This window comes from Hemiscyllium ocellatum, chromosome 34, assembly GCF_020745735.1.
Source record: "Hemiscyllium ocellatum isolate sHemOce1 chromosome 34, sHemOce1.pat.X.cur, whole genome shotgun sequence".
NCBI classification, from domain to species: Eukaryota; Metazoa; Chordata; class Chondrichthyes; order Orectolobiformes; family Hemiscylliidae; genus Hemiscyllium; species Hemiscyllium ocellatum.
This window is the reverse complement of record NC_083434.1, coordinates 10,689,563-10,716,657: the sequence shown is the minus strand read 5'-3', so window position 1 is coordinate 10,716,657 and position 27,095 is coordinate 10,689,563. Positions and strand designations below refer to the sequence as shown.

The 27,095-nt window shown below is 38.0% G+C and overlaps 1 protein-coding gene across 1 annotated transcript in view; it reads left to right on the top strand.

Moving 5' to 3' along the window:
• The window catches only part of nup153 (nucleoporin 153), an 80,765-nt gene that overhangs the window by 4,922 nt on the left and 48,748 nt on the right, over positions 1 to 27,095 (top strand). Inside the window, exons 2-9 of the mRNA XM_060850009.1 lie at positions 5,158 to 5,362; positions 11,024 to 11,278; positions 14,826 to 14,962; positions 15,061 to 15,192; positions 17,261 to 17,377; positions 18,577 to 18,621; positions 19,377 to 19,430; positions 21,923 to 22,069. Of these exons, the coding sequence (XP_060705992.1) occupies positions 5,158 to 5,362; positions 11,024 to 11,278; positions 14,826 to 14,962; positions 15,061 to 15,192; positions 17,261 to 17,377; positions 18,577 to 18,621; positions 19,377 to 19,430; positions 21,923 to 22,069 (1,092 nt within the window). The remainder of the gene's footprint in view (positions 1 to 5,157; positions 5,363 to 11,023; positions 11,279 to 14,825; positions 14,963 to 15,060; positions 15,193 to 17,260; positions 17,378 to 18,576; positions 18,622 to 19,376; positions 19,431 to 21,922; positions 22,070 to 27,095) is intronic.

Genomic DNA, 27,095 nt, shown 5'->3' with positions numbered 1-27,095 from the left:
ACACGGGGAGAACGTGCAAACTCCACACAGTCAGTCGCCTGAGGCGGGAATTGAACCCGGGTCTCAGGCGCTGTGAGACAGCAGTGCTAACCACTGTGCCACCGTGCCGCCCACAATGTAGGGTTGTGGATTAAAGTCAGGGCAGTGGAGTTGAGGATAATCAGATCAGCCATGATGTCATTCAATGGAACAGTAGGCCTGAAAGGCAAACTGCCTACTTCTGCTCCTATGTCTTGTAGTCTCAACAACCAAAATCTTTGTTTTTAAGATGTTTCTGAAAAACTCACCTTATTTAGATTATGATTCTTAAAGTTGTGAAGTGCTTTTTGCTGTAAACGGAAGAAGGTCAAGTTACTGATATTTTTGCTTGAATTGGTGATATGTTTTAAGAAAGAGGTGATGGGCTTATGCCTTCATGAAGTTTTTACTACAAGTTGCTTCATTTCTCTTGACTCTTTCTGGTTTCACTGTTTTGACATAGTTATTTAATGCCTTAACTGGAAATCTTGCTTGTATTAATCATTTTGTGAATTTTCCTGTATATGTTATTGATTTTACTAGTTTGAACCTGTACCGACTGCCTAATCTAAAAGGGATTTTTTTTTATATATAATGTACTTTGACTGGTTTTTCCATTTTATTTGCGATGACAGCAGCCTCCTCCAAAATAATGGTCGCATTAAGATGAAGCCTCCCAGCCCCCCCACCCCCCCAAAAAAGGTATTCTGTCTGCCTGACTGGGATCGTCCCTCCACATACCCCCATTCTGTCCCATTTCATTCAGGTATTTTGTGAAATCATAAATGCAAACTTGTGTCTTGTAACTCTGACCCAATGTGTTAGTGTGTTATAGCTGCTACAAAACTGGCCTCATTCAAATAGCTGTACTTATGACATCTGGCAACATATTTTAATGTGTAAAAATGTTATGGATAATTGCAGTGGAAAGTCTGATTTGATTTTGAAACTAATAGTCCTTTTTTAGAAGTACCATATTCACTCAATGCCTCATTATTAAATATGAAGACCATTATACTTTGAGTTGTATATTTTAATATTTCAAACTTTGTAAAACTGACATTGAACTTATCAGTTATATCCATTATATCATTTGAAGTTATGATTAGCAATTTGAAGGTAACCATTAAAATATGGTTATGTATAGAAGTCACTTGCATGATGTAGCAAGATATAACTCCCTTCAATACCCTAACAGCAATGATACTTTAGACAAACATTTTCCTAGAATTGTTTTATAAAAACATGTTCTAAATTGCTTCGACACTTTGATGCTTGGGATTTTTTTAACATTAATAAAGAACACCACAGCACCACTCAGAGTTACTCAAGGTTATTATGGTATTATTTTTAATGAGAGCAAATGTGGACAGAATAGCTGTACCTCCAATATAACGCATCTTGGGGTATCAATTCGGTGAGGTGAGTTCTAGCCTAAAATGAGTTGCACTTGGATTTGTGTACTTGAATTAGCCTTGTGTCTTCTGTCTTTGATTATGGATTTTTTAATGAGACATTAGTTTAAGTATCTCATAGTAAACATGATAAAATTCAAACTCATGGCTGTCAAGGTGTCGTGTGTATACCTATACAATATTCCTGTGCTGTAGTATCTAATATTGTTAGAAAAATAGCATGTACAGGGTCGCAGTTTGGATTGAAGAGAAATACCGTGGTGTACACTGTTAATTTTAGGAACATTGCTCATTTTTAACCTGTATCTAATTGTAAAGGATGTAGTTTCAAAGTTCGTAGAAGTCATATAACTCAAATACAGTAGATAGTGAGAAGGTCGTTGACGCATTTTGGGATCCAGTTTTGCACTATGTGAAGTGGGATGGAGGGTTGTGAAGTTTTTACAGTATCAAAGGAGGGACTGTGGCCCATCTTGTGGACATGTAAGCCAAGCTCCGTCTATTCCTCTGTACTTCCTAGCACCCTACCATTTGACCTTTGTTTTGTTAGTCCTCCCTAAATGTGTCATCTCACAGTTTTCAGGATTAAGTTCCATTTGCCACATAAGCCCATCTGACCAGCCTGTTTATGTCATTCTGTCTAAGGCTTTGCTTCTTGCTGTTTACCACACCACCAATTTTCATGTCATCTGCGAATCTATTGATCATATGTTCATATCTAAGTTGTGAATGTACGCAGCCAATAGCAAGGGACCCTGTAATGAACATTGTAACGTGCCGTTGGGCACATGCTTCCCGTCTCTCAAACGTTGATCAGCGTCCTTTGCTGCTTGCTACTAAACTAATTTTGGATTCAATTCGCCTGGATTCCATGGGTTCTTGCATGCTCTTACCCTGTTAGAGGCCTTACTGAAGTTTATGTCGACTATTATCAATTGCACTACCCTCACCTGCAGATCAAGTCACCATATTGAAAAATTGGATCGTACTTTTTAGATGTAATCTCCTGACAATCCTGATTTTTCTTGATTTATCTTTGTCTCTAAGTGGAGGTTAAATCTCTCCCTCATTTTCCCAATTGTTTCCCTACCACTGGATTCACTGCCCCGTTGTTTCCTGATTCATCCTTATCACCTTTGTCTGAGCCCCTGGTTAGAGCAATATCCTCCCTTATCTCCAGTAGAAGGGAATTTATCGACTTTTGGACCTACAAATGCCTCATTCACTTTGATACTGATTTGTTCACATGTGTTGCAGTCCTCTTCCCTGAGTTCTATACCTACATTGTTCCTCTTTATAGTGATACAAAGTACTAATTTAAACCCTCAGCTATACCCCAGCTCCCTGCACTCTTCGCCACTTACTCTCTCTTAATGGGCTCTACGCATTCCCTAGTTATTCTTTTGCCCCTGTTATACTTATAAAATGCTTTTGGATTTTCCTTAATGTAACCTACCAGTGTTTTGTCATGCCCCCCTTTGCTCTAATTTCTTTTAATTAGCTTTGTATACTCCTGTATGACTTCTATTTTGGTGCCTTGGTAACTGCCAAAAAAGTGTTTTCCGCCTTATTCCTTTAAATTCCTTGACATCCAGGATTCTGTGGAGTTGTTGATCCTATTCTATGCTTTTTTTTACACAAACATGTTGGACTTGCATTCTCTTTTAATGACTCCCGCTGTTCTCAATGGATTTTCCAGTGAGCTGCTGCTGTCAGCCCATTTCTGGATAGATCCTGCTCTTTCACATTAACATTGTCTGTCCACCAGTTCAGAACCTTAATTTGTGGTTCAGCTTTGTCTTTATCTATCATAACCTTAACTCTTAAGAGTCATGATCACTATCATCGAAATGCTCCTCCATTGACATTTACTATTTGACTGGCTTTGTTTCCTATTAATGTTTTAGCACTACCTACACTCACAAGACTTCCTATGTGTTATCATAAAAGGCTCTCCTGGACTAAATTTAAGAATTTCTCCTTTCTCTCAGCCCAGTTTGGCCCACTTAATGTTGGGCAAGTTGAAATTCATTATACTGTATATTTATCCTGTAATTTTTACACTTATGGTTATTTGCCAATGCATTTGTCTTTCTATCCCTAAGTGATTGGAGATCTATATTATAACCCCACAAACTGATTCCCCTTTTTTTGTTTTTGTTGTACCCGTATGATCTCATTTGAGGAACTTTCTAAGACATCATTGCTCTTTACTGCAGCCACTAACTTCTTGATCAATATTACAACATCACCGCCTCTGACCCATTTCCCATTAAATTGCAAGTTCTATCCCTGTCTCAGTGATAGTAAGGATATCAAATCACTGTCCATTTAATTTCAATCTTAACTCATCTCTTACTCATTTGGAAAACTTGCAACAAAGTAAATGCTATCCACCTTTGTCTTGTTCCCTTGTGCTTGAACCTTATATCTATATTCAGGCTGCCTTCTAGATTGAATGATGGTTCTTCCACACTTGACTGCTCATTATCCTCTACTATGTTAACACTTGGTATTTCACCTCATGCAAAATCAGTTTAAACCTCCAACAACTGCATGTACAATAGCTTGGAATATTGTGTTTCAATTTAGGTACAACTCCTCTGGCTGTATTGGTCCTACTGTTCCAGAAATGGACCCAGTGCTTTTTAGTAGGAAGAGTGAAGAGAGGCAATATAAACTGAATACAGTAGCCTAATTTAAAGAGGTGAAACAGAAAAATGTAGTTGCCTTTAAGGAAAAAGACTACAGAATTCTTAGGTTTAGGAACTAATATGAAGTTTGAAAGCCATGACATCATAAACCTTTTGGTTTGGCTCTGGTGAGCATACTCTGTCCAATTTTGAACATTGTGGTTGAGGAATGTGATGGCCTGAGAGAGAATGCAGTGAACATTTGCTAGAATGGTATCAAAGATGGAGAATGTATTGGGAGACACTAGAGAAAGGCAATAGAATGTCTAAAATAGACGTTTGGACAATCATGGGTTTATTCTGAGTTAATAACGAGAAAGTGTTTCCAATAGCAGAAGGATCGTTTATTGGAGTACACAGATTTAACATAATTCAAAGAATCAGATGCAAATATTCTTAGTGTTTACATGATTTTAACTGCATTGTCTGAAAATGTGTTAGAGATAAATACAACACTGATCTTCAATGGAGAATTGAATTAATAGTTGAAGGGGGAAAGTGTCAATTGTGTGAAGCAAGGGTAAGGTAGAATGTGATGCAGGAATTGGCTGAATGGCCTCCTTTTGTACATAATGGACCCTACTCATTCAATGGTTATTCTTTAGTTCCTACTATCTGTATAAATTGCCTTCGGATTTTCCTTAATGTTACCCACAGGGATGGGCTGTGTGGCCTTCTCTTCTTAATTTTAATTTTTTTGAGAAGCATATTGTAAAATTCAAGTATAAATATCAAGGTAAGCTTTAAAACATCAGGTGTTGCTAACCTATTGCATATGTTAAATTGTGACAAGCTGTGATATATTATGCATAAATTCATAACTTAGCTCATTCGTCCTCCCTTTTTCAAGTTGATGTAGCCTTTATATTCTTTGTTGATTGTGACTGGTATTTCTCTAATCACCTTTTTGGATATCTGACAAGTGGTTCAACCTGGGGCAGAGCATACTTTTAATTCAGTCTGACTTTTAAACTGAGACAGGGAAATTGGTTGTTATATCTGGCATAATTTATGACAAACTTTGCTTGCAGGGAATCATTGGAAGAGTTACCAGTACAGTTAAAAATATAGTACCTGGGTGGTTACAGAAGTACTTTGGGAAAACCTCTAAGACAGAACCAGTTGAAGCAAGAGGGTCAATAAACAACCATGAAAATGATCCAATCATCGTAAATGAAACCCCATCATTTGATAATGGAAAGCACCAACCAGCACCAACAACCAGCAGGACAGCAGGTATTTGCACAAGTATAAATTTATACTCTCCATTTAAATAGATGTTTGACTGTAAAGAATTGTTGGGTTTACATGTATTTAATTAGCATAATTTAAACAATAAAATATTAAGCATGTGATTTGATTTCCAGTATGAAATATTATGAAGGAACCAATATTGTTCAATTATGATAACTACCTTTCATAACCCTGAGGCGACACCCTTTCTTCCACCTTATTTAAGAAAGTTTAGATGAAGTAATGGTTTAGATTTAGACCTTTGCTTGGTTGAAAACTTAAATACACTTTCTTCACATTGTACAAGAATCGAATGTTTTATAACTGCCAGCTTGAATTTTGATGTTGCCATGCAGGGCCACTGATGTGGTCCATCAAACCACCTGAACTGTGTTCAACCACAGTGAGTTGCAGGACTTAGTGGTCTAACCCCAATATAGTACTATGCCAAATGAACCAACAACCTGATAGATGCCCTTTACTTATTCATTTGAAGAACAAGGAAGGAATCGCCTTTAAAATGTGAGTGGTGTGTTTGATTTTTCGCTGCTGCAAATTTAACCCATTTTGCTGATCTGGTTTCCTCCAACTGTAGAAAGTAGTTGTAGAGAAATAATTTAATCATTTAAATCTTGCTGTTTGTGCTTGTTTGATTTAAATATAGTTTTCCTAAATTACAGTTATAGGTTTTGATGTATGTTGGCAGTGTTATCTGCTTCAACCAAAATCTCTAGTAATGCATTCCACAACTTGCCAATGTGTGCAAAAACACTTTCTCATGTCCCAAATGTTTTATAGGTAACCTTGTCCATATGTTCCCTTTTTCCAGGTCAAAGTGTGAAAAGTAGTCTTTTTCTTTTACACAACACACTCAATTTCCTCTTTTAATGAGATCAGCCACCATTTTTTCCAAGCTTTATATATATGTCAGAGTAGCCAAACTCCATGGGAAGTGCCCTCTTTGTTACTGGTGGACAATGGGATGAGAATAATTTGGAGGAAAGCCGCACTGTTAGCAGGAGTCTAAATATAGGAAACCAAAATTAGAAAAAAGGTGATGAGAAAGCAAACATCAAGTGGGCTCTGAATGGAAAATGTTAAGGCATTATAAAGGCACTTTCTGAATGCATGTAATGTTGATTTAAATCGCTAGTTATGATTTTATTGCCAGTATAGAGACATCACTACAAGGTTTCTTAGATTGAGAACTGAATTATCCATGGATATTTGGCATTTAACAAGGACAGATAAAAAGGAAAAAGTTGTGGGGTAGTGTTCTTAATAAGGTCACATTAATAAGCAATGATCCTGGCGTAAAGGATCAAAATGTCAAATCCGTTTAGGTAGAGTGAGCGAATGGCGTATGTTGGTGGGAATTGCTTTATGGGCTAATCAACAGTAATAGTCAATATTAGGATCTTAGAGATGCATGTAATGTGGGTTACTTGGTAATAATGGTTGATGTCAATTTGCATATGGACTGGGTAAACCTAGTCAGCAACGATGCTGTGGTATGAATTCCTGAATTATGTAAGAAGTGGGATTCTGGAACAATATGTTAAAGAACCAATTTCAATTGGGCTATTTTGAATTTAGCTAGGACTAATTAGTAACCTTGCGAAGAAACATTTGGGAAATAGTGACCATTAATTTTGAATGTATTGTAACTCATTGTGATAATGTTGCATTTGAACATAGGCTATGAAGATACAAGTGACAAGTTGGCCATGGTGGATTTCAAAAATATAGTAAAAGGTTGGATAGGCAATGGTAATTTTTAAAAAAATGTCACATAGATTGCAGCAGATACATATTTTTCTAAGGTGCACACACCTAAAGGAAAAGTGAATCAACTGTCGCTAATGAAAGATTGCTTTAGATCAAAGAAAGTAGCTATAAGATGTCAGAAAAAGTGGTAAGACTGAGGATTTGGCACAATTTAAATCCCAACAAAAGAGGATCAAGAAAGTTGATTTTTGAAAAGGGGAGAAAAGATATAATTGTAAGCTAACAAGAAGCATAAAGGCAGACTGTAAATGTCTTTTTAGGTATGTGAAAAGGAAAAGATTAGTTAGGACAAATGGGAACCAGTTACACTTCGAGCCAGGAAAATATTTTGTAATGCACAATTGAAATTGGTGGGCAACTTAACTGTTACCCTTCAGATGTCTTTATTGAGGTCAATATCCAAAATTTCCCAGAAATACTTGGTAACCAAGGGACTTGTGAAACTGGAAGAGACTAGTATTAATACAGGCTAAGTACTTGAACAGTTTGTGCTGAAGGTTGATACATTCACCTGTGCCAGACAAACTGCACTTGGGGTGCTGAAGGAGGTGACTATAGAGATAGTAGATATATTAACCAATACTTTGGAAATATTACAAAGAATGAAGAACTACAGATCTGTCTGTTTGATAGTTGGACATGTACAAAAGAATTGTAAAGTTGAGCAGAATCACCAAATATTTGAGGGAGAAGTAAAATTTGGCAAATGTGTTGAAACCTCCTGGAGATCTTTTTAGTAGCATCAGTAAATGGTACCAGTTGAGCAGGTGGGACATTTAGTAACACACTCAAATGACTTGAATTGGTGAACAAAAAGCAGAGACTAGGGATCACTGTCAAGATGGTAGGCCAGTGGGCCACCATGATAAATCTACATTCGCAGTTGTTTGTAATCTTTATAAATTATTAGGATGTGGGAACCAATGGTAATATTGCATATCTGATGCAAAATTGGGGAGGAATGTAAGCTATGAAAGTGTAAGGAGACTTCAGGATTTGGGCAGGCTAAATGAAGGGAGGAGAATATGGCAAACCAAATATAATGTAGATAATTGTGAAGTTTCCTCTTTTTGATAGAGGAAAAAGCAGAATGTTTCTTGAATTGAGAGGGGTTAGGAAATGGTATGGGTAGAGGGAGCTGCGTGTCCGTTCTCGTGAGTCACTAAAAGCTAGCATGCAGGTGCAGCAAGCGGTCAGGAAACCAAATGATACAGTGAAATCCAAGATGTACATCGTCACAATATGTTTGTTTTGCACTAACTGACTTTGAGGAAGTAAATGTAAAATTTCTCGATCATTTGTTGCATTGTTTTCAGCTTAGGTTAGCTTTGTATAGAAAACATAATTTCTCTGCCTACTTCTGAGTCACATTGTTTCTCATGTCGTTCATAGCAAGTGCCAGTCGTAATCAACATGAACTTATCAGAAATTATCATTGCATTCTTTGAACAATGAGTAACAGGTGCTGTGCTAGTGTAGGTGGTGAAGTTGAAAGTGCAATAGAGTTACATGTAAAATTAAAAATAGTAAAGGTAGAAAAGGATAATGTGTAGTTGATATTGGGTTCTGTTTGAATCTTGAGTATAATCTTGTACGATTATCAAGAATACTGCTCAAATGGAACATAAAGCTAGCTTACTTTAAAGCATACCGAGGTTAATATAACAAGGCAGAGAACTGTTATCATGGGAAAAAATAGAACAATTGCTGGTGTTATGCATTGAGGATTTGCACAAGAACACTCCAATCAACTTAGCCCTTATTCAGGATAACGCCCTAAGACTTCCAACTATGTCTCTCTGTCCTCCACAGAATCTTGTCCCAGCACCTCTCAAAAATTATAAGTTAAAATAAATTATTTTAAAAATGCTGTTTGAGCTTTAAGTTAATAATGGTTTTCTGTTTGAGTCATTGCGAACAAAATTACAGATAGAATCATAGAGATGTACAGCATGGAAACAGACCCTTCGGTCCAACCGTCCATGCCGACCAGATATCCCAACCCAATCTAGTCCCACCTGCCAGCACCCTCCAGTCCCTTCCTATTCATATACCCATCCAAACGCGTTTTAAATTTGCATTTGTACCAGCCTCCACCACTTCCTCTGGCATATTTTACAGGAGTGTGTATATTGTATTCTACAGTATCGTACATACAGTATATTTTGTTGTTAGGTATGAAATACAACATTTCCCTAAGTTTCAGTCCCTTTCCCTTTCGTTCTCCACTTTCGTATGGGAGATATTATCGCGATGAATCACATAGATGGCTTTAATGCTTTTATGGTCCTTCTTCCTTCATATTTACATTATTCTGTTGTGGATATATTCCTCAATATAAGTAATTTTGCTTTCAGTTGCACTTCTTTGTTCAACAGCACTGATTTTATATTGAAAGACCTCCTGTTCTTTGCCTTCATTGCAAGGGAATCGGAATACAGAGGTGAAGATGCCTGCTGTAAATGTGTAGAGGGTTTTGAGACCACATCTGTAGTATTGTGCAATTTGGTCTTTTATTTAAATATAAAGTTGGATATGCTTGCCATGGAGGGAGTGCAGTGGGGGTTCACCAGACTAGTGTGGTGTAGAGCGGGAGAAGAACATTTTGCACATAATGCTCCTGTGGTCTTAATGAGTTTTGTTAGGTTCAACATTGCATCTCTCTTGTATGCTGCTTCAAATAATATCCTGGATTCCATTGGTCTTTTATGGCCTCTTCCACTGGAGGTGCTGCTTTTAATGGTTTGTGAACCTCAACCCCACTACTCCCCTCAAAAATCTCTGCTCATCCACAAAACTTGTCTTTTGAGAATTCAACTTTGTTTTTGCCAAACTTCTGACTGCCTTTTTCTTTTGGGCATGATCTTAAACCTTCTGCAACTTCATTTTGGTCCTTAATTATTTAAAATAATTCCTGTTGGCAAATTTGGCTGCTGCCCCTGCAGTGTTATAGCCAAATTATTGATGTGTACAGTGAACAGAATACAATGGGATACTATCTACATCCAATCACTCAAACACTGTCAACATTCTCTTAGTCTCTTTAATTTTCCACCCTTTTACTCTCTCTAATTCTATTCCTTTTAATCTTACGTAATTACTTTCTGAGAGAACCTATTTGACAAAATTAACATTCTAACAATGCCAGTTGGTCTGAAATTCCTTATCCATTATATAATCACATCCTCAGAGAAATCAGGTTTGTCAGTTGATCTGTCAAAATCAATGTTGACTGATGACAATTTGCTGCATGCCTAAATGTTAAATCGAAACTTTATTTAATAGCTTCTCAGATTTTTGCTTATTTTCTCATAAATTCATTATCCTTGCCTTGGGTTTAAAAAAATCTTTTTGCTGGTATTAAAAATCTGCAATACCTTGCTATTTCTTAATTTAATTTTATTCTTCTCACGTTTCCTCTTTGTCCCTTTCACAAACTCTTCTCATTTAGTTGCGTTATTCTATGAATGCCTTCTTAAATTTGTCTTATTGCTATCTTTATTGCATTCTGAAATTTGACCCAGCCTTTCATGGTATATATTTATTTTAAAAGTTTGGAGCATTTTGAAAAAAGATATTTTGTTACCTCATGTGTCTTTGCATCTCACCTCGGTTGATTCATCTTTTGTCTTTGTGTCCATCTACACCAAATCTTCCCTTTTTTTAACCAATCCTTTTCTGTATTTCCTAAAACGCATACTAACGTGTTTTTTCTTACTTTGCACAGCTGCTCACTTTGCAGCCAAGTTTAGTTAGTGTTATAATGGTAACTCATCTGTAAGAGGGGAGTAACAGCATCATGTTAGAATTGTACGTATGCTGGCTCAATTTTTGAAAAAGAATTAACATCTTCCATTTTACTTTTCACTTTCGCAGTAAGCACAACATCAAGCAAATCTGCTTTAAATTTCTCAGAAATGCTTCTTCTGCGACCAGCTCTCAGTCGAGCACACATTAATTGTGCTGCACTAGATACTCCAGCGCATGATTGCCAACCATCCACATCCTCCTCTTTTCCTATTGGCAATTCAGGATTCTCACTGGTAAAGGAAATCAAAGATTCTGGCTCACTACATGAAGATGATAACATCTCCACAACAAGTGGTTTCTCTTCCCGAGCTTCTGATAAGGGTAAAGAATTCTCCTTTGCAAGAATTTTAAGGTGTAACAAACATTTGCACTTTCAAAAAGCTTATTTCATAAGTTTACTATAGTTACGGTAACCGTTACCTGTTCTCTCCATTACATGATTGTTGAATAGCCTTAAATTTTGTGTTTTAGGATGGAATAAACATCTTTTACATGTGCATACTTAACTTTAGGTTCGACTGATGCTTAAATATTGCATGGGTCTTGATCTTATAGGAAGGACATTTAATTCAAGGAAATGGTGCAATTAAAACTTATAAAAGGTGCAGCAGAAATAATGAATTACACTGGGCTAGGATAAGAACATCTCTAATTCCGATTTAGAACAATTGGCATGGTTTTGACAAAGGAAAAATCATGTTTAATCAATTTACTACCTTTTTTTTAAAGAGTGACCTGCACTATGGATATACTATATGTTTGTGTGGACATACTACATTTAGATTTCCAGAAGCATTGATAAGGTGTCACATCAGTGGTTACAGAAAATTAAAAGTTCAGTGTGTCGTGGATAACATATTGTATGGGTAGAAGATTGGCAGACAACAGTGTTCATAAATGGTCTTTGATAGAATATTGCCTCATGTTTTACAATTTAGATCAATGCATTCACTCCATTCATTTAAGTCATTGTTGCTGAATTTGCATATAGTACTAAGATGGCTCGGGAAGTATCCTGTGAAGCAGACACAGGACATTGCACAGATGTAAATAAATTGCAGTGAGTGGGCAAAAATGTCAAACAGATGAGGTACAACACAGAGCAATGTGAAGTTTACTTAAGCAGGGAGAATCAAAAAGCACGGTATTACTTAAATGAAGAATGAATTCAGAATTCTGAGCCACAGGTGTTTAGTGCGAGAGGCACAAAATTTAGAATGCAGGATTCGGGAAGCTATATTGGGTGCTATCCATTTATAGAGCGATAATATTTGAGACCTCACCTTGAATACTGTGTGAACTTTTAGTCTCCTCCTTTTATGGAAGGATAAAAATGCATTGGAGGCTTGTCTTATGAGAATAAATTGGATAGAATAGGTTTGTTTTCATTTGGAAGAGTGAGGGGTGATTGAAGTTTATAACATCTTGAATGGTCTTGACAAGGTGATCATGTGAAGAGTGCTTCCTGTTATGGGTCAGAACAAGAAGCATTATTTTTAAAAATTTTGGGTGAAAGATGAGAAATTTTTGAGGGTTGATCAATTTTGGAACATTTTTTGCATCAGAAGATGAAGGAAGCAAGGCTAGTTAATCTTTTAACATGTGTAAGTACATTCTTGTTGGGCAAGGGAATTAGATGCAATTGCGAGTATATGGGAATGTGAAATTTTAAAATAAACCATTCAGGAATTATCTTACTGAATGCTGGAGTAGGTTCAAGATGTTAAATAATCTTGTACAACTTATCTTATATATTCATACAAGTTAAAGAATCTTCAGCTCATTGAACGTTTTGAACTGGAATACTTAACCACAAACCATTGAAACAAAACCTAGGTGAAGTTGTGAAACAAAAATATTGAGATTATGGAAAACTACAGCAGGGGAAATGCATTTAGAAAAGGAGAGGGGTAATGTTTACATTTCTTTCTCACGGGACCACTTTGCAAATTTTGGAAAGATAAGGCTTTAGAAATTTATCATTAATCAAAACAACAAAAAAATGTGCTTTTCTCATGAAACTTCAAATGAAAACACTAATACATTGGCTTAAGAATTTGAAATGCAGGGCATCAGAGGCAACACAGTGGCTCAGTGATTAGCACTGCTGCCTCACAGCACCAGGGTCCCAGGTTCAATTCCGGCCTTGGGCAACTGTCTCTGTGGAGTTTGCACATTTTCCCTTCATCTGTGTGGGTTTCCTCTGGCTGCTCCGGTTTCCTCCCACAATCCAAAGGTGTGCAGGTCAGGTGAATTGGCCATACTAAATTGCCTATAGTGTTAGGTCAGAGGGAAATGGGTCTGGGTGGGTTTCTCTTCCAAGGGTTGGTATGGACTTGTTGGGCTGAAGGGTCTGTTTCCATAATCTAATCTAATCATCTCCTGTCGAGAGCCAGTAAAGGTCAGAAGGGAGATGATGGATGAATTACAGTTTAGAACATAGAACAGTATAGCACAGAACAGGCCCTTCAGCCCACGCTGTTGTGCCGACCACTGATCCTCATGTATACACCCTCAAATTTCTGTGACCATATGCATGTCCAGTAGTCTCTTAAATGTCCCCAATGACCTTGCTTCCACAACTGCTGCTGGCAATGCGTTCCATGCTCTCTCAACTCTGTTGTTGTGGTTCTGTTCGCCGAGCTGGAAGTTTTTGTTGCAAACGTTTCGTCCCCTGGCTAGGCGACATCATCAGTGCTCTGGAGCCTCCTGCAAAGTGCTTCTTTGATGTTTCTTCCGGTATTTATATAAATACCGGAAGAAACATCAAAGAAGCACTTTTCAGGAGGCTCCAGAGCACTGATGATGTCGCCTAGCCAGGGGACGAAACGTTTGCAACAAAAACTTCCAGCTCGGCGAACAGAACCACAACAACGAGCACCCGAGCTACAAATCTTCGCACAAATCTCACAACTCTGTGTAAAGGACCTGCCTCTGACATCCCCTCTATACTTTCCTCCAACCAGCTTAAAACTTGTGTTGGTCATTTCTGCCGTGGGAAATAGTCTCTGGCTATTAACTCTATCTATGTCTCTCATTATCTTGTATACCTCAATTAGGTCCCCTCTCCTCCTCCTTTTCTCCAATGAAGCAAGCTAGTCCTGAAATGGTGAAAGGTTGTGGTTCTGTTTGCCGAGCTGGGAATTTGTGTTGCAGACGTTTCGTCCCCTGTCTAGATGACATCCTCAGTGCTTGGGAGCCTCCTGTGAAGTGCTTCTGTGATCTTTCCTCCAGCATTTATAGTGATTTGTACCTGCCGCTTCCGGTTGTCAGTTCCAGATTCAATCAATAAGCACATTGATCTGGACCCAATATACCGGCCACTGCAGCGGACAGCTGGAACTGACAACCGGAAGCGGCAGGTACAAATCACTATAAATGCTGGAGGAAACATCACAGAAATGCTTCACAGGAGGCTCCCAAGCACTGAGGATGTCACCTAGACAGGGGACGAAACGTCTGCAACACAAATTCCCAGCTCGGCGAACAGAACCACAACAACGAGTACCCGAGCTACAAATCATCTCCCAAACTTTGAATGGTGAAAGGTGCTATGGTGATTTGTTTTCTATGGCTTTTTTTTCTTTCTCTGTTTTTCTGGAAAAAAAATTTTACCAACTCAACACTAGAATTTAATCCACCTGCCCTAATATGGCCTCAAAAATGCACAACATGTGCATTGTTGTTCCGAACATTTTCAAGGGTGGATTTGCCTACTGTCTCATGTATTTTTGCATTGTTCCATCTAGAAATATGGCTCAGTAATAAAACTGCCTTTATACTTCCATTCAAAACGCACCATCTCTTTAATGATTGGAAGTTTGTTTGTAAATGAAGGTTTTATTTTTATTTGTTGTAAATGTTGCAGATGTAATAACATCAAGAAATGCATTACCGCATTTGTGGTCCCCAGACGGGGAGCGGTCTCATTCTGTTCCCCAGCAACCTGCTGTGAGCTTGAAAAAGCCATCTTTTAATTTGTCTGCATTTGGAAGTTCACCTCCAGTAAGTACAATTATGAAAAATTGATGTTGTTTGTAATCATTGAATAGTCACCATATAATGTAAACTTGTGAAATTCAAAATACTCTTGTTTTTTCCAGTCTTTTATTAGTACTTCTTTACTAAATTCAAGCCAGCTTGGGGATTCTCCTTTCTATCCTGGCAAGACTACTTATGGTGGGGCAGCAGCAGCAGTAGGAAGAACTTCCCAAACTCGAAGTACACCGTATCAGGTAAAGCGAACTGCTGAATCAGTGCTGCTTTTCTCTTCGTGTTTCTTTATCTGCATGTTTTTGTTCTTCGACATGAAAATCAGTGATTGAAAAGGATTATTTGAAGTTGGGGCTGAAGGGGTTGGCTTTTGAGGAGAACTTGCCCCTGTATTTGCTGGCACTTAATAGAATGAGTGGTGAGCTGATTGGAATTGTGAATTTCAGGGCGGTTTAACAGGGTAGGTAATGAGGGGATGATTATCCTTGGATATTTTAGAGCTAGGGTGGACAACTGATTTTTAAAATGGAAAGTCTCCTGTTTAAGTTTGAGGTACAAAATTTCTTAAGAGTTTTACATCTTTGGAGTTCATTGAGCAGCATTAAGAACATTCAGGGCTGAATCAGACATGACTTTATCAATAAAGAAAATCGCAATTTTGGTGAACAGGCTGCAAAATTAAGTTGTGATCACATTCAAATCACCTACAATCTTTGTTGAACGGATGAACAGACTCAAGGTACCTTTTTTCCTTGAGATCCTAGTTTTTAAAATAGCTGCTGTAATTCAAAATATAACCCTGACTTGCGTCAAACAGACAGACCTACTGGTCTAAGAATTTATAATATTTGCATCTTCTGTTATATGTTCATTTTCTTAAGTAATGATAAATTTCTCCAAAGTAGACCGCTTCAGTACAAAACTCCAGGGTCTGATGGTTCCTTGACTTCCATGCTGGTTTAAAACACAGTTTATAATTTTAAAACGTTGTTGTGTTGATGAGATAATCTTAGAATTATTTTTGTACTACTGCCATGGAGCTTCGAAAAGAAGGCACTGACCCATTTTTAGATATTTTGTAATCCACCTGTTCAGAGATGGTATCTCACCTCTGGAGCAGGTGTCACTTGAATCGAGTGTAAATGCCACCGTATCACGAGCCAGAGGAATGCATTTATTTATTTTACTTTTTGTTTCCAGAAGTGTTATTACACAGTACAGTACTGAACAGTACCAACAAATCACCTGTTTTTTTAGTCTATTAACCAACAGTAAATCACTTGTGTTCTCCAATTAATTTATTTACATGCAAAGGTCATTCAGGGCAAAGCAGACCAAGGGTGAAGGTAGTGACCCATTTATATCTTAGAAAACTCAAATTAAAACACATCCCCTGTTTGATCTTCTGGGTTACTTAATGTTGATTTGTGTTTGGCTTGCAAAAGAGATTTTCACTTGTATGGTGGTGTAAAAGATGAAATAAGTTCAACTGAATTGACATCATCTTGATTTTGTATTAGGTGCAAAATTGCCTTAAAGTGTTGCAAAAAGTAGTACCAAGCTAACTTTCAAACGCCAAAGTTGGTGAACACAAGCAGTATGCCAGAGCACCTTCAAATTTCACATTATACAAAGTTTGGCCGCTTCTATGATTGCAAAAATATATCAACAGCCATAGCTCTTCATTACCTGGAAATTTTTTTTGCAACATCCTGAAGTGTTGGAAGGTGCTATTTAAGTGTACATCGGTTTGTTTGTATGTTTAAGTATAAATGTCTGGAGCTGTATTTAAGTTCATTGGACAGCATCATGTCTTTAATGTAACTCTGTACAGTTTATTTGCACAGTTCTAAAAGTAGAAGCACGCGTCCACTGGAGCACTACGTTATTTGTTCTAATGTGATTTGCACATGGAGCAAAAATTCATATGCCCAGTCAATCTGGAATGCAATTTTGACTGTATTAAATTTCTTGTGAAGGATTCTGTGATGTCCAGTGCACCTGTTTTCTGCCAGTCAACACACCACCGCCATGGTTCAAATGCACGTGCCTTGTTTCTGTACAAAATGTGCAATATTCTGAGGTGGTTCTCGCATTTGCACTACAGATGGAAAGGGAAGGAAACACAACTTATTAATGTAACAATAACAATATGTACTGCAAATCCCCCTGCAACCCTGAGTCCCGCGAAGATTTGAACAAGTGTCAAGTGTTTGTACCTCTCATTAGTTTTAAATATAGGACAATTAAGATGAGAGATTTCATGCGTGGTTCTACATATTTTCACAAAATCTATGAATCTAACACCAGGTGCCAATAAGGAGACAGATGAAAGCAAAACCAGCAAGTTCACCATCTTATGGAGTGACGAGTGCCACTGCCAGACGCATCCTTCAATCTTTAGAAAAGATGTCAAGTCCTTTAGCTGTAAGTCTTCTATTACTTCATGGTTTCCACCAGGTAATTTGAACTTCATAAGTCCATTGTCCTGTAAAATATTTGAATTATTTTGGATGCAGTTGATGTAATTCTATTATCAAAAACCTGCATTGCAAGTAGATGAATTGTCATTGGCTGAGTTTCCAGGTTTGTCTAAGTGTAAGTCTAATCCTTTTTATAAATTCAAAATGCTGTGGATACTGGAAATCTGACATCAAAATCAAAAGTACGGGAGCACCTGTGGAGCGTGAAACACAGTTAACATTTCAAGTCCGATTTGACTACTGTATATTACTTCGCGTTTTTTTGTTGATGTTCTGGTGTTCCTAGCATACAGACAATTCCTAAACTATTCCCCATCTTGCAAGAATGCCAAAACAAGTCTGCACCACAATTTATGTTTCTCTTGGTTCAGTCGTTTCATTGTGTTAAAGAGTTAATAGAATCCGTAATTTAAATCTTAGATGTTTACATTTAAAATTGCTCATAGAAATAAATCACTTTTTGAAGGATTAACCTCAGTGTGTACTTCAATTCCATGAGGATTCACTAGTCAGAAGTTTAATACTTTGGCATCTGCAATTTATGTATGGTATTTTTTATTATATTTAAATAAAACGGTTTGTAAAGTTTGTGCCATTTAGGTACAGGTAATATATGCTAACCTAGCCACTGATGCCCACATCTTATGCATTTTTAAAATCCTTTTTTTAACAGACAAAATATGACGTGACACATTAAGCATAATGCTGTGACCCCCTTTTAGGAGTAAGGAATTATGATGAAAGCAAGGCACTTTGCAAGGAACGAAGTTAAAGAGAACCACAATAAGATGCCAGAGAGTGCTACTTGAAGTTGTGATAAGTCTTACACTTTGCTTTTGGTGTGAAGAGACTTGAAAGAAATAGTGATGCTAGGTGAGGTGGATTGACTATGCTAAATTGTCCTGTGGTGTTCAAGGATGTGCAAGGTGGGTGAATTAGTCAATGTAATGTGGGGCTGGGGAAATCTGGGAGGAGGAGCTTGGTCTGGGTGAGATTCTCTTCAGGGGGTTGGTGCAGTCTCGATTGGCCGATTGGTCTCTTTCCACTGTGTGGAAATTCTATGATCTAACAAGGGGAATAAAACCAAATATTTAAATTGTTTAAGGGAAAACCATTTTTAAATGTTATTTTCTATGCTTTCAGGATGCTAAAAGAATTCCTTCAACAGTGACATCTCCATTGTCCATGGTAAGTCTCTGGCAGTTTTCTATAAGAATTGGATTTTCTTGGCTTTCTCAGCATTGTCTTGGTATTTACTTTTCATTTCCAGGTTTACTTTGCATTAAGTTGCCCTAAGCTTGCGTTATAAATGTTCTCAATTTATTCTTTGAGAGATTCTAAATCTTAACATCATTGGCATATATTCTGTTCTGTTCGAGCTAATCTTCCTTGCAGTTTTAAGATATCAACGATGAACATCAATTAATTGAATGTAAGGCATGTTTTGATATTCTAAGGATCTCAAAAATACTGTTAGTGTAGGACTTCTGTCATTGGATACATGGAAAGTTAAAGAGTATCTGTAAGCGTGCAGCCTCTTTCAGTTCTTTAAACATAGAGGTCGTTCTCCTATAATGCTTTCTCCTATTTGGCTTTAATGTGATTCGTGAAACACAAACGTTTAAAGTGTGTGTTGGCAATAATGCAATTATTTTGCCAACATTTTGTATTGAACGATTTTTGTATAGTGTGGGGTTGCACAGGAAAGCAACTCCCATGTAACAGCAGAGCTACTTGTATTTGAGCACCAGAACCACTTACTTGATTGCCACTCATGGGATATTCAATATAATTTTGCCAACAGCACTCGAGCTCAGTGTGTTGATTAAAATTGTTTATAAGAGGGGGCAGAATAATTTAAAACTGCCTCTCCCTCTACTCTTTATCTGAATTAATATTTTATTCTTCCATAGCTCTGATCATGCTTATACGTTTTGTTTCAGTCTTTGGAGAAAAGTACCATTGATGCAACTGGTTGGCAGTCCAAAATGAGAAAGGTAGAATGTTGTGCAATCTTTATTATAAATGTGTACATTGTGTTTGAAGGTCTGACTTGAAAAATGTAACTTGAAAGGGGATCTTTTCTACTGCTTTTTTTAAAAAAAAAGTGAGCTGTATTTTCATGTTGAATCCATATAAGCTTGATACATTATCTGGCAACACTTTATTCATTTGTCTTTGAACTGGGAGATGCAGATTTCTTTAGATAGAGGTGTACAGTACAAAAACAGGCCCCTTGGTTCAACTTATCCATGCCAACCAGACAGAGTTTCCTGATGAAGGGCTTTTGCCCAAAACGTTGATTTTCCTGCTTCTCGGATGCTGCCTGACCTACTGTGCTTTTCCAGCACCACTCTAATCTAGACTCTGAGGACTGCAGATGCTGGAAACCACTTTTGCCATGCCAACTAGATATCCTAACCTAATCTAGTCCCATTTACTAGCACTTGGCCCATATCCCTCTAAACCCTTTCCTATTCATATACCCATCCAAATGCCTTTTAAACATTCTAATTGTACCAGCCTGCACCTCTTCCTCTGGCAGTTTATTCCAGGCATGCACCATTCTCTGTCTGAAAACGTTGCCCCTTAGACGCCTTCTACATTTTTCATCCTAAATCTATGCACTCTAATTCTGGACTCCCCACTCCAGGGAAAACAACTCTCATGATTTTATAAATCTCTATAATGTTATTCCTCAGCCTCAGATGCTCCAGTCCTTGCCTATCCAAATACACACAAATCCTGTCCCTCAGGATTCTCTCCAACCTCCCCAGGAAAGAGACCAGAATTGTGCACAATTTTCTAGAAGTGGCCTAACAACTGCAACATGACTCCCCAACTCCTGTACTCAGTGCTCTGACCAATAAAGGAAAGCATATCAAATGCGGCCTTCACTATCCTGTCTACCAGCAACTTCATTTTCAAAGATATATGAACCTGCACCCCAAGATTTCTTTGTTCAGCAACACTCCCCAGAACCTTGCCATTAAGTGTGTAAGTCCTGCCCTGATTCACCTTTCCAAAATGCCTCACCACTCATCTATTTAAATTAAACTCCATCTGCTGTTACTTGGCCCATTGACACATCTGATCAGGATCCCATTGTACTCGAGGTAACCTTCGCTGTCCATTACTCTTCCAGCTTTTGGTGTCATCTGCAAACTTGCTAACTATACTTCCTATGTTCACATCCAAATCATTTACATAAGTGATGAAAAGCAGTGGTCCCAGCACTGATCGTGGGCGGCACGGTGGCACAGTGGTTAGCACTGCTGCCTCACAGTGCCTGAGACCCGGGTTCAATTCCTGACTCAGGCGACTGACTGTGTGGAGTTTGCACGTTCTCCCCATGTCTGCGTGGGTTTCCTCCGGGTGCTCCGGTTTCCTCCCACAGTCCAAAAAATGTGCGTGTCAGGTGAATTGGACATGCTAAATTGCCCGCAGTGTTAGGTAAGGGGTAAATGTAGGGGGCTGGGTGGGTTGCGCTTCGGCGGGTCGGTGTGGACTTGTTGGGCCGAAGGGCCTGTTTCCACACTAAGTAATCTAATCTAATCATTGTGGCGCACTGCTGGTCACTAGCTTCCAGTCTGCACTACCACCTCAGCTGCTTGTAGCAAATGAGCATCTAGTCTAAATTTGTTAGAGCAATGTAAACAGAGAAGTGTTATCCTGTGTTTTGTCATCCAGTCTTGGAGATGTAGCCAAAAAGAATTGAGATGTGTTGAATTATCCCCTCCCCTGCACCTTTAGGATATGCTGTTAGTAGTTGGATTTTTTTTTTGTTGTTCTGAGCAAAGCTTCCCAGTTTTCAGATCGCCACTAAAGACATTGTTGAAAGTTCCTGCAGTGTTTGTTCTTTAAAAAAATGTTGGCGTCCTGCCAATGTGCTGAGCAGTGTAGTTGAGGCAATGGCCTAGAGGTATTATTGCTAGACTATTAATCCAGAAATTTAGCTAATCTTCTGGGGACCCAGGGTTCAAATCCCACTATGACAGATGGTAGAAGCTGAATTCAGTAAAAAATTTGCAATTATTAGTATGATGATGACCATGAACCTGTTGCCTGTTGGACTCATCTGGTTCACTAATGACCTTTAGGGAAGTCTTTACCCGATTTGGTTTATGTGATTCCAGACCCACAGCAATTTAGTTGACTCTTAACTACCCTTTGGACAATGAGTGGGCAATAAATGACATAGCCAGAGATACCCTCATCCTGTGAGTGAAGAAAAGAAAGTTGACCTTCAGTAGCAGAAACACAATAAAGTCAGAGCAGCTGATATATTTAGCTCCTACTGGGTGGTGATAGTTTTGTTGTTTATTCATTATGCTATACACGCACTTTAGTGCTATGAAATGTTCAGTGCTGTTATTGTATGGAAAAAAAGATTTTACAGTAATTCTAACTAAAATACCCCACAATTACAACTAGAAACCAAATTACAATCGTTACTTAAATTATAAAATTCTATTTGTTTATTTTTCAGCTGGAAGCACAAGGTCCTCCGGTACAGAAACTTCAAACACCTGTGATTGTTTCAGGAGCAACTAATAGATCCATATTTTTCAAACCGTCTCTGACACCTGGAGGGCAGAGTAACAGACATATTGACAGGACAGAAAATCAAAATAATGTAAGAAATAAGTATTTTTAAAAGTATATGCATTTTGTATTTCCTTAATACCTTTATTAGTTGAATTTGATTAAATTCTCATTTTTTTATTATCATCTGAAATAACTCCTTTCAGCATAACCTTGTATCCGTTCCCTGTCCTGCTTGTCAATATAAGTGTATCCATAATATCGATGTCAACCAATTTCTTTAGGAGTAAGTCGCTGTCTCAAAAGAATTTTGATCTGAATTTCCCACATTATTTCTTGGTGACCATCTTTTATTCACAGCTTCTGGTCTTGCTGTCAACAAGTGGAAGTGTTTGGAGTCTATGCTCGCAAAGCTTGTCATAATTGGAAAGGGATCTATTGGGTCATTCAGCCATCTCATCTTAAGAAACAAAGGGCCAAAGCTCTTCTTTTTTTTTCTGGCAGGTATAAGCTTGGTTCTGGTTCCATAAATCTTTTTTGCACCCTCTCCAATGCCTTTATATCATTTGTATAATATGTTGACGGCAACTGCGCACAGTGCTCCACATGTGGATTAACCAAGACTTGATAGAAGTTTAGCATAACTTTTCTGCTTTTCAGTTCAGTTATTCTCAGCCCATCTGCTTTCTCTCCTCCCCGCTGTGTTTCAGCTAGCCGTACCCGCTTTGTCCGTGTTTCTCCTCTCTGTTGAGTTACATTATCCAAGGTTTTTTTTTGGATATCTCCAAGTTCCACCTGTATTACCGCCGCTTGTTCAGAAAATCTAACGAAGTTGCTCAAGCAAGCTTTTTCCTTTTGAAATTTATGTTGAAATACGTTAAATTTCTAGATTTTTAAAAAAATGTTCTTCTTTAGTTTGGATTCTGTTATTTCTTCTGCTCCCTGATAAGTTGACTGGTCTCCAATTGCTTGTACATCAGCATTCTTAATTATGACTTTTTATGCTATCAGTGAATATAACATTACCCACCAGTCCTCTTCCACTACTTTTTTTTCCAAAAAGTTGTTAATCAAATGCAGAAATTCCTTTTGTATCATTTTCTTATATTCTTTTAAAATGTAAAAATGCCATGTTTGTGGAGTAAGGGGTTATTGTGAGGTTAAAAAGGAAAACTGTTGATGGATTTTGTGATCATTCATAAAGCGAAGGGATGTCCTGCTGCTGTCTGAGAAAGCTACCCAGGAACATCCAGTTCTCTGTCAGTCATAGTTTCTCTATTCCCAGTGGTGTTATAAGTAAGGAAATGAATTGGCCAGCTCCTCTCACCATGCTAGAAAAATAATGAAATTTAGTATCATTGACGTTTATTAAATAAATATAATTGCATTAAGATCAGTGCTAAAACAAGCTACCTTAAAATAATGAAGTGAGATTTTTTATCATTATGGAGAAATTTGTTATTCCACATTTATAAGATTAACTTTTTGGCCCAAGTAGTTAATTTTAACAATGCTAACAATTCACTATGAAGAACCTATCCATACCTCTGAGCAAGTTGGAACTACTTTGAGGTTTTTTACAGACAGACTAATAACTGAGATGAGAAAGATTTCAACAAGTTGTGTTGGAGGTTGTAGTGTGGAAATCTTTGCATTACACCCAGTGGAAGAGTATAGACACCTTGACAGCAACATTCTGTGTGCACTTCCAAAGTTACTGTCGAATTCAGTGACCAGAAGTGGAGCTTTTCCCGTTCTTGTAATGTGAGCATTGCAAGTAAAGCCAACATTGTTGTGAATCTGCGATTGGCCTTGAGAAACTGGTGGTGAGTCACTTTCAAATAGATGCAGACCAGATGATGCAGGTGCTCCCAGAGTGCTTACAGGGACAGAGTTCCTTGTGTTCATTGCTATGTATTGGTGATGGATGGAGTAAATATTTAAAGTGGTGGATAAGGGAGCAATCACATCAGTTGCTTTGTTGTGAATGTTGTTGAGAGTTTGAGGGCTGTATTCATGGAGGCATGTAGAGAGTAATCCATCACATTCGTGACTTGTAACTTGTAGATGATGGGCAACATTGTGAAGTCAGCTAAGTCTGTTATTGCAAAACATGTGGCCCTTGTCACTACAGTATTTATATGGCTGGTTAATGGTAAACCCCACCCTCCCTCCCAAATCTGTTGATGGTGTAAACCTTGGCAAAGGTAACGTCTTTTCAATGTTATGATGGGATAATTCAATTATCGGTTGGAAATTGTCTTGCCTGGCACTCAGTTGGCATAAATTTGTTTTGTAAATCACTAACCCAAACTTGGATGCTATTCAGATCTTGCATGCAAGCATTTTCTTCAGCGTCCGGAGAGTTGTGAATGGTACTGAGCAATTGTGATCACCACAGAACATCCTGACTTCTGACATTGTTTTGGAACGACACTCATTGAAGAAACTGAGAATCATTTGAGATCAGGGTACAGCCTGTAGTGGGGCTTTTTTGTTTAAAACCGTGATAACCTCTGTGCCTGAATTTGTTTTTCTCGTTATTTAATAACTGTCCTCTTTATTCAAAATGTTCTCATTTTTCAGTGTCCACTTGATCCATGTCCCTGGTATATACTGATGAAAATTAATATTTACAGAATTTTGGTACTATTGTCTGTGCTCTTAAATTGTCCTTGTCTCTTTTGTACCCTGTTTCTATTCCTGACTTTCCCTATACCTGTAAATTATCTTAGTAACTTTTTTTTTCATAATTTATTTTCACAGTTCCACTTTACTTATTTGTGTTTTGCTGCTATTTTACATCTCCAAAGATAATTTTGGCAAATTGTGATTTGAAATCAACTATTTGGAATTGAAAACTCTTGCTGTTTATTGTTAGTGGTGTTCCCTTGTCCTTTTTTTTTACAGTGAATTCATGGTTAAATAAAATAATATATTCAAAAGAACAAAAACAATTATAGCACAGGAGCAGGCCCTTCGGCCCTCCAAGCCTCTGCCGATTCAGATCCTTTTTCTAAACCTGTGGCCTATTTTCTAAAGGTCTGTATTCCTTTGCTCCCTGTCCATCTGTCTAGATACATCTTAAGTGACGCTATTGTTCCTGTCTCTACCACCTCCACTGGCAACACGTTCCAGGCTCCCACCACCCTTTGCGTAAAGAACTTTCCATGCATATCTCCCCAAATCTTTCCCCTTTCATTTTGAACTCATGATCCCTAGTAATTGCGTTCTGCACTGTGGGGTTGGGGGGTAAGCTTTTTGCTATCCACCCTGTCAATTAGGTCCCCCCTCAACATCCGTCTTTCTAATGAAAATATTTCTAATCTGTTCAACCTCTCTTCATAGCTAGCGCCCTTCACCCCAGGCAGCATCCTGGTGAACCTCCTGTGCACCCTCTCCACAGCATCCACACGTTTTTGGTAACGTGGCAACCAGAACTGCAAGCAATATTCCAAATGCGGCCGAACCTAAGTCTGATACAACTGTAACATGACCTGCTGACTCTTGTACTCAATCCCCCCCTCCCCAAATGAAGGGAACAACGGACCTGAACACCAAGATCTCTCTGTACATGAATTTTCCCCAGGACTTTTCCATTTATTGTAAAATTCACATTAAATTGGATTTTCCAAAATGCATCACCTCATGTTTGCCTGGATTGAACTCCATCTACCATTTCTCTGCCCATCTCTTCAATCTATGTGTATTCCTTTGCTCCCTGTTTAGTTAAGGTGATGTTTAGGAATCTTGTCATGTTTGAACTGTTGAAGTCTTAAGTGGGTTGCCGACATGAGCAAAGAAATGTGTCTTTGAAGTCTACCGACTGACACTATTGACATTCAGATTTATTTTAATATGCATGTATGCAGTTTGGGTTTCACAGATTTATAGCTTAATGTAATTGATGTGTTTGTTTGGATAAAAAATGCTCATGTTTAATTGGAATATTGAACATAAACTCTTAAGTAAATTTCTTGAATGTGTTTTTTTTAAAGGATCCTCCCTTCCAGCTGAGTCTTATAGCATACAGCTCCTGAAGCCTTCTGCAGTGTTGCTTACTGTTTGTTGCCAACTTTGAATAATCTGTAAATTTAGAAATTAAACTCCAAGTCATTTATATTCAAACAGCTTGTGGCTGTGTAGTGCTGGTGGTGGATATCTTTAATCAGGAATGCTCAAGAAGTCAGATAGGGACATGTGTTTAGATCAAAAGGGGATTACAGTAACATTGAGGCCTTAATAGATTTTGAATACAATCGCTGAATAATAAACTTCTGGATGATAGGCTGATGAAATTGACAGATCCAGTTTAATGCTGATAAATGTGAAGCTATGGAAGGAGTCAAACAAAAAGTTGGGAGCAAGTTGGCACGTGAGTTTGGAAGGCAGTTAAACATTCAAGGAATTTGGAAGGGGAAGGGAGATTAAGACAGGATAGTGGTTTACAAGAATAGAGAAGGCTGATGATGTCATGTTCGAAGGAGAATGAGCAATACCTGGTTGGAGGTGGGGAGGGGGGTTGCGGAGGGAGAGTAAGAAGGGGAGCCATTAATACTTTCAACAGAAGAGCTATAAAAATTCAGTGGTCAGCAGTTTTGTAGAAATAATATCAAGAGAATAACAATGAGTTTGTTTGATAAGATGGATTTGAAAATGCAATGATAAGAACTCGTCTAAGCTTCAAATTCTAGATTGAGAGGAATCCTTAGAATTTTAACCTTGTGGGTTATAATTAGAGGAAAGCAACAGTGGCAAATGACCGGTTAATCTGTATTTTTTTTATTTTAAAAGAGATCTGGGAGGTAGTCTCCCTTGTTCTAAGAAATGGGGGCATTTGATGTAAAAAGACACTGGAGAAGAAAGGAAGCTGACTGTTGTTTATCTTGCTGGATTTTTGCAATGACAGAGAGCAAGACCTGGTTATGTTTTTCAGTGACTTTGCCAAATACTGTATAGCAATCAAAGGTATACATCTCTCACTTAGACGTATGGGAGTGGGATCGCTGGCATAGCAAGAAAAGCAATTGGGGTGGGAAAGAATAATAGTTTTAATTGGGGCAAGGGCATCAAAGGTTCTGAAGAAGATGTGATTCTTTTGAAAATTATTTATTCAT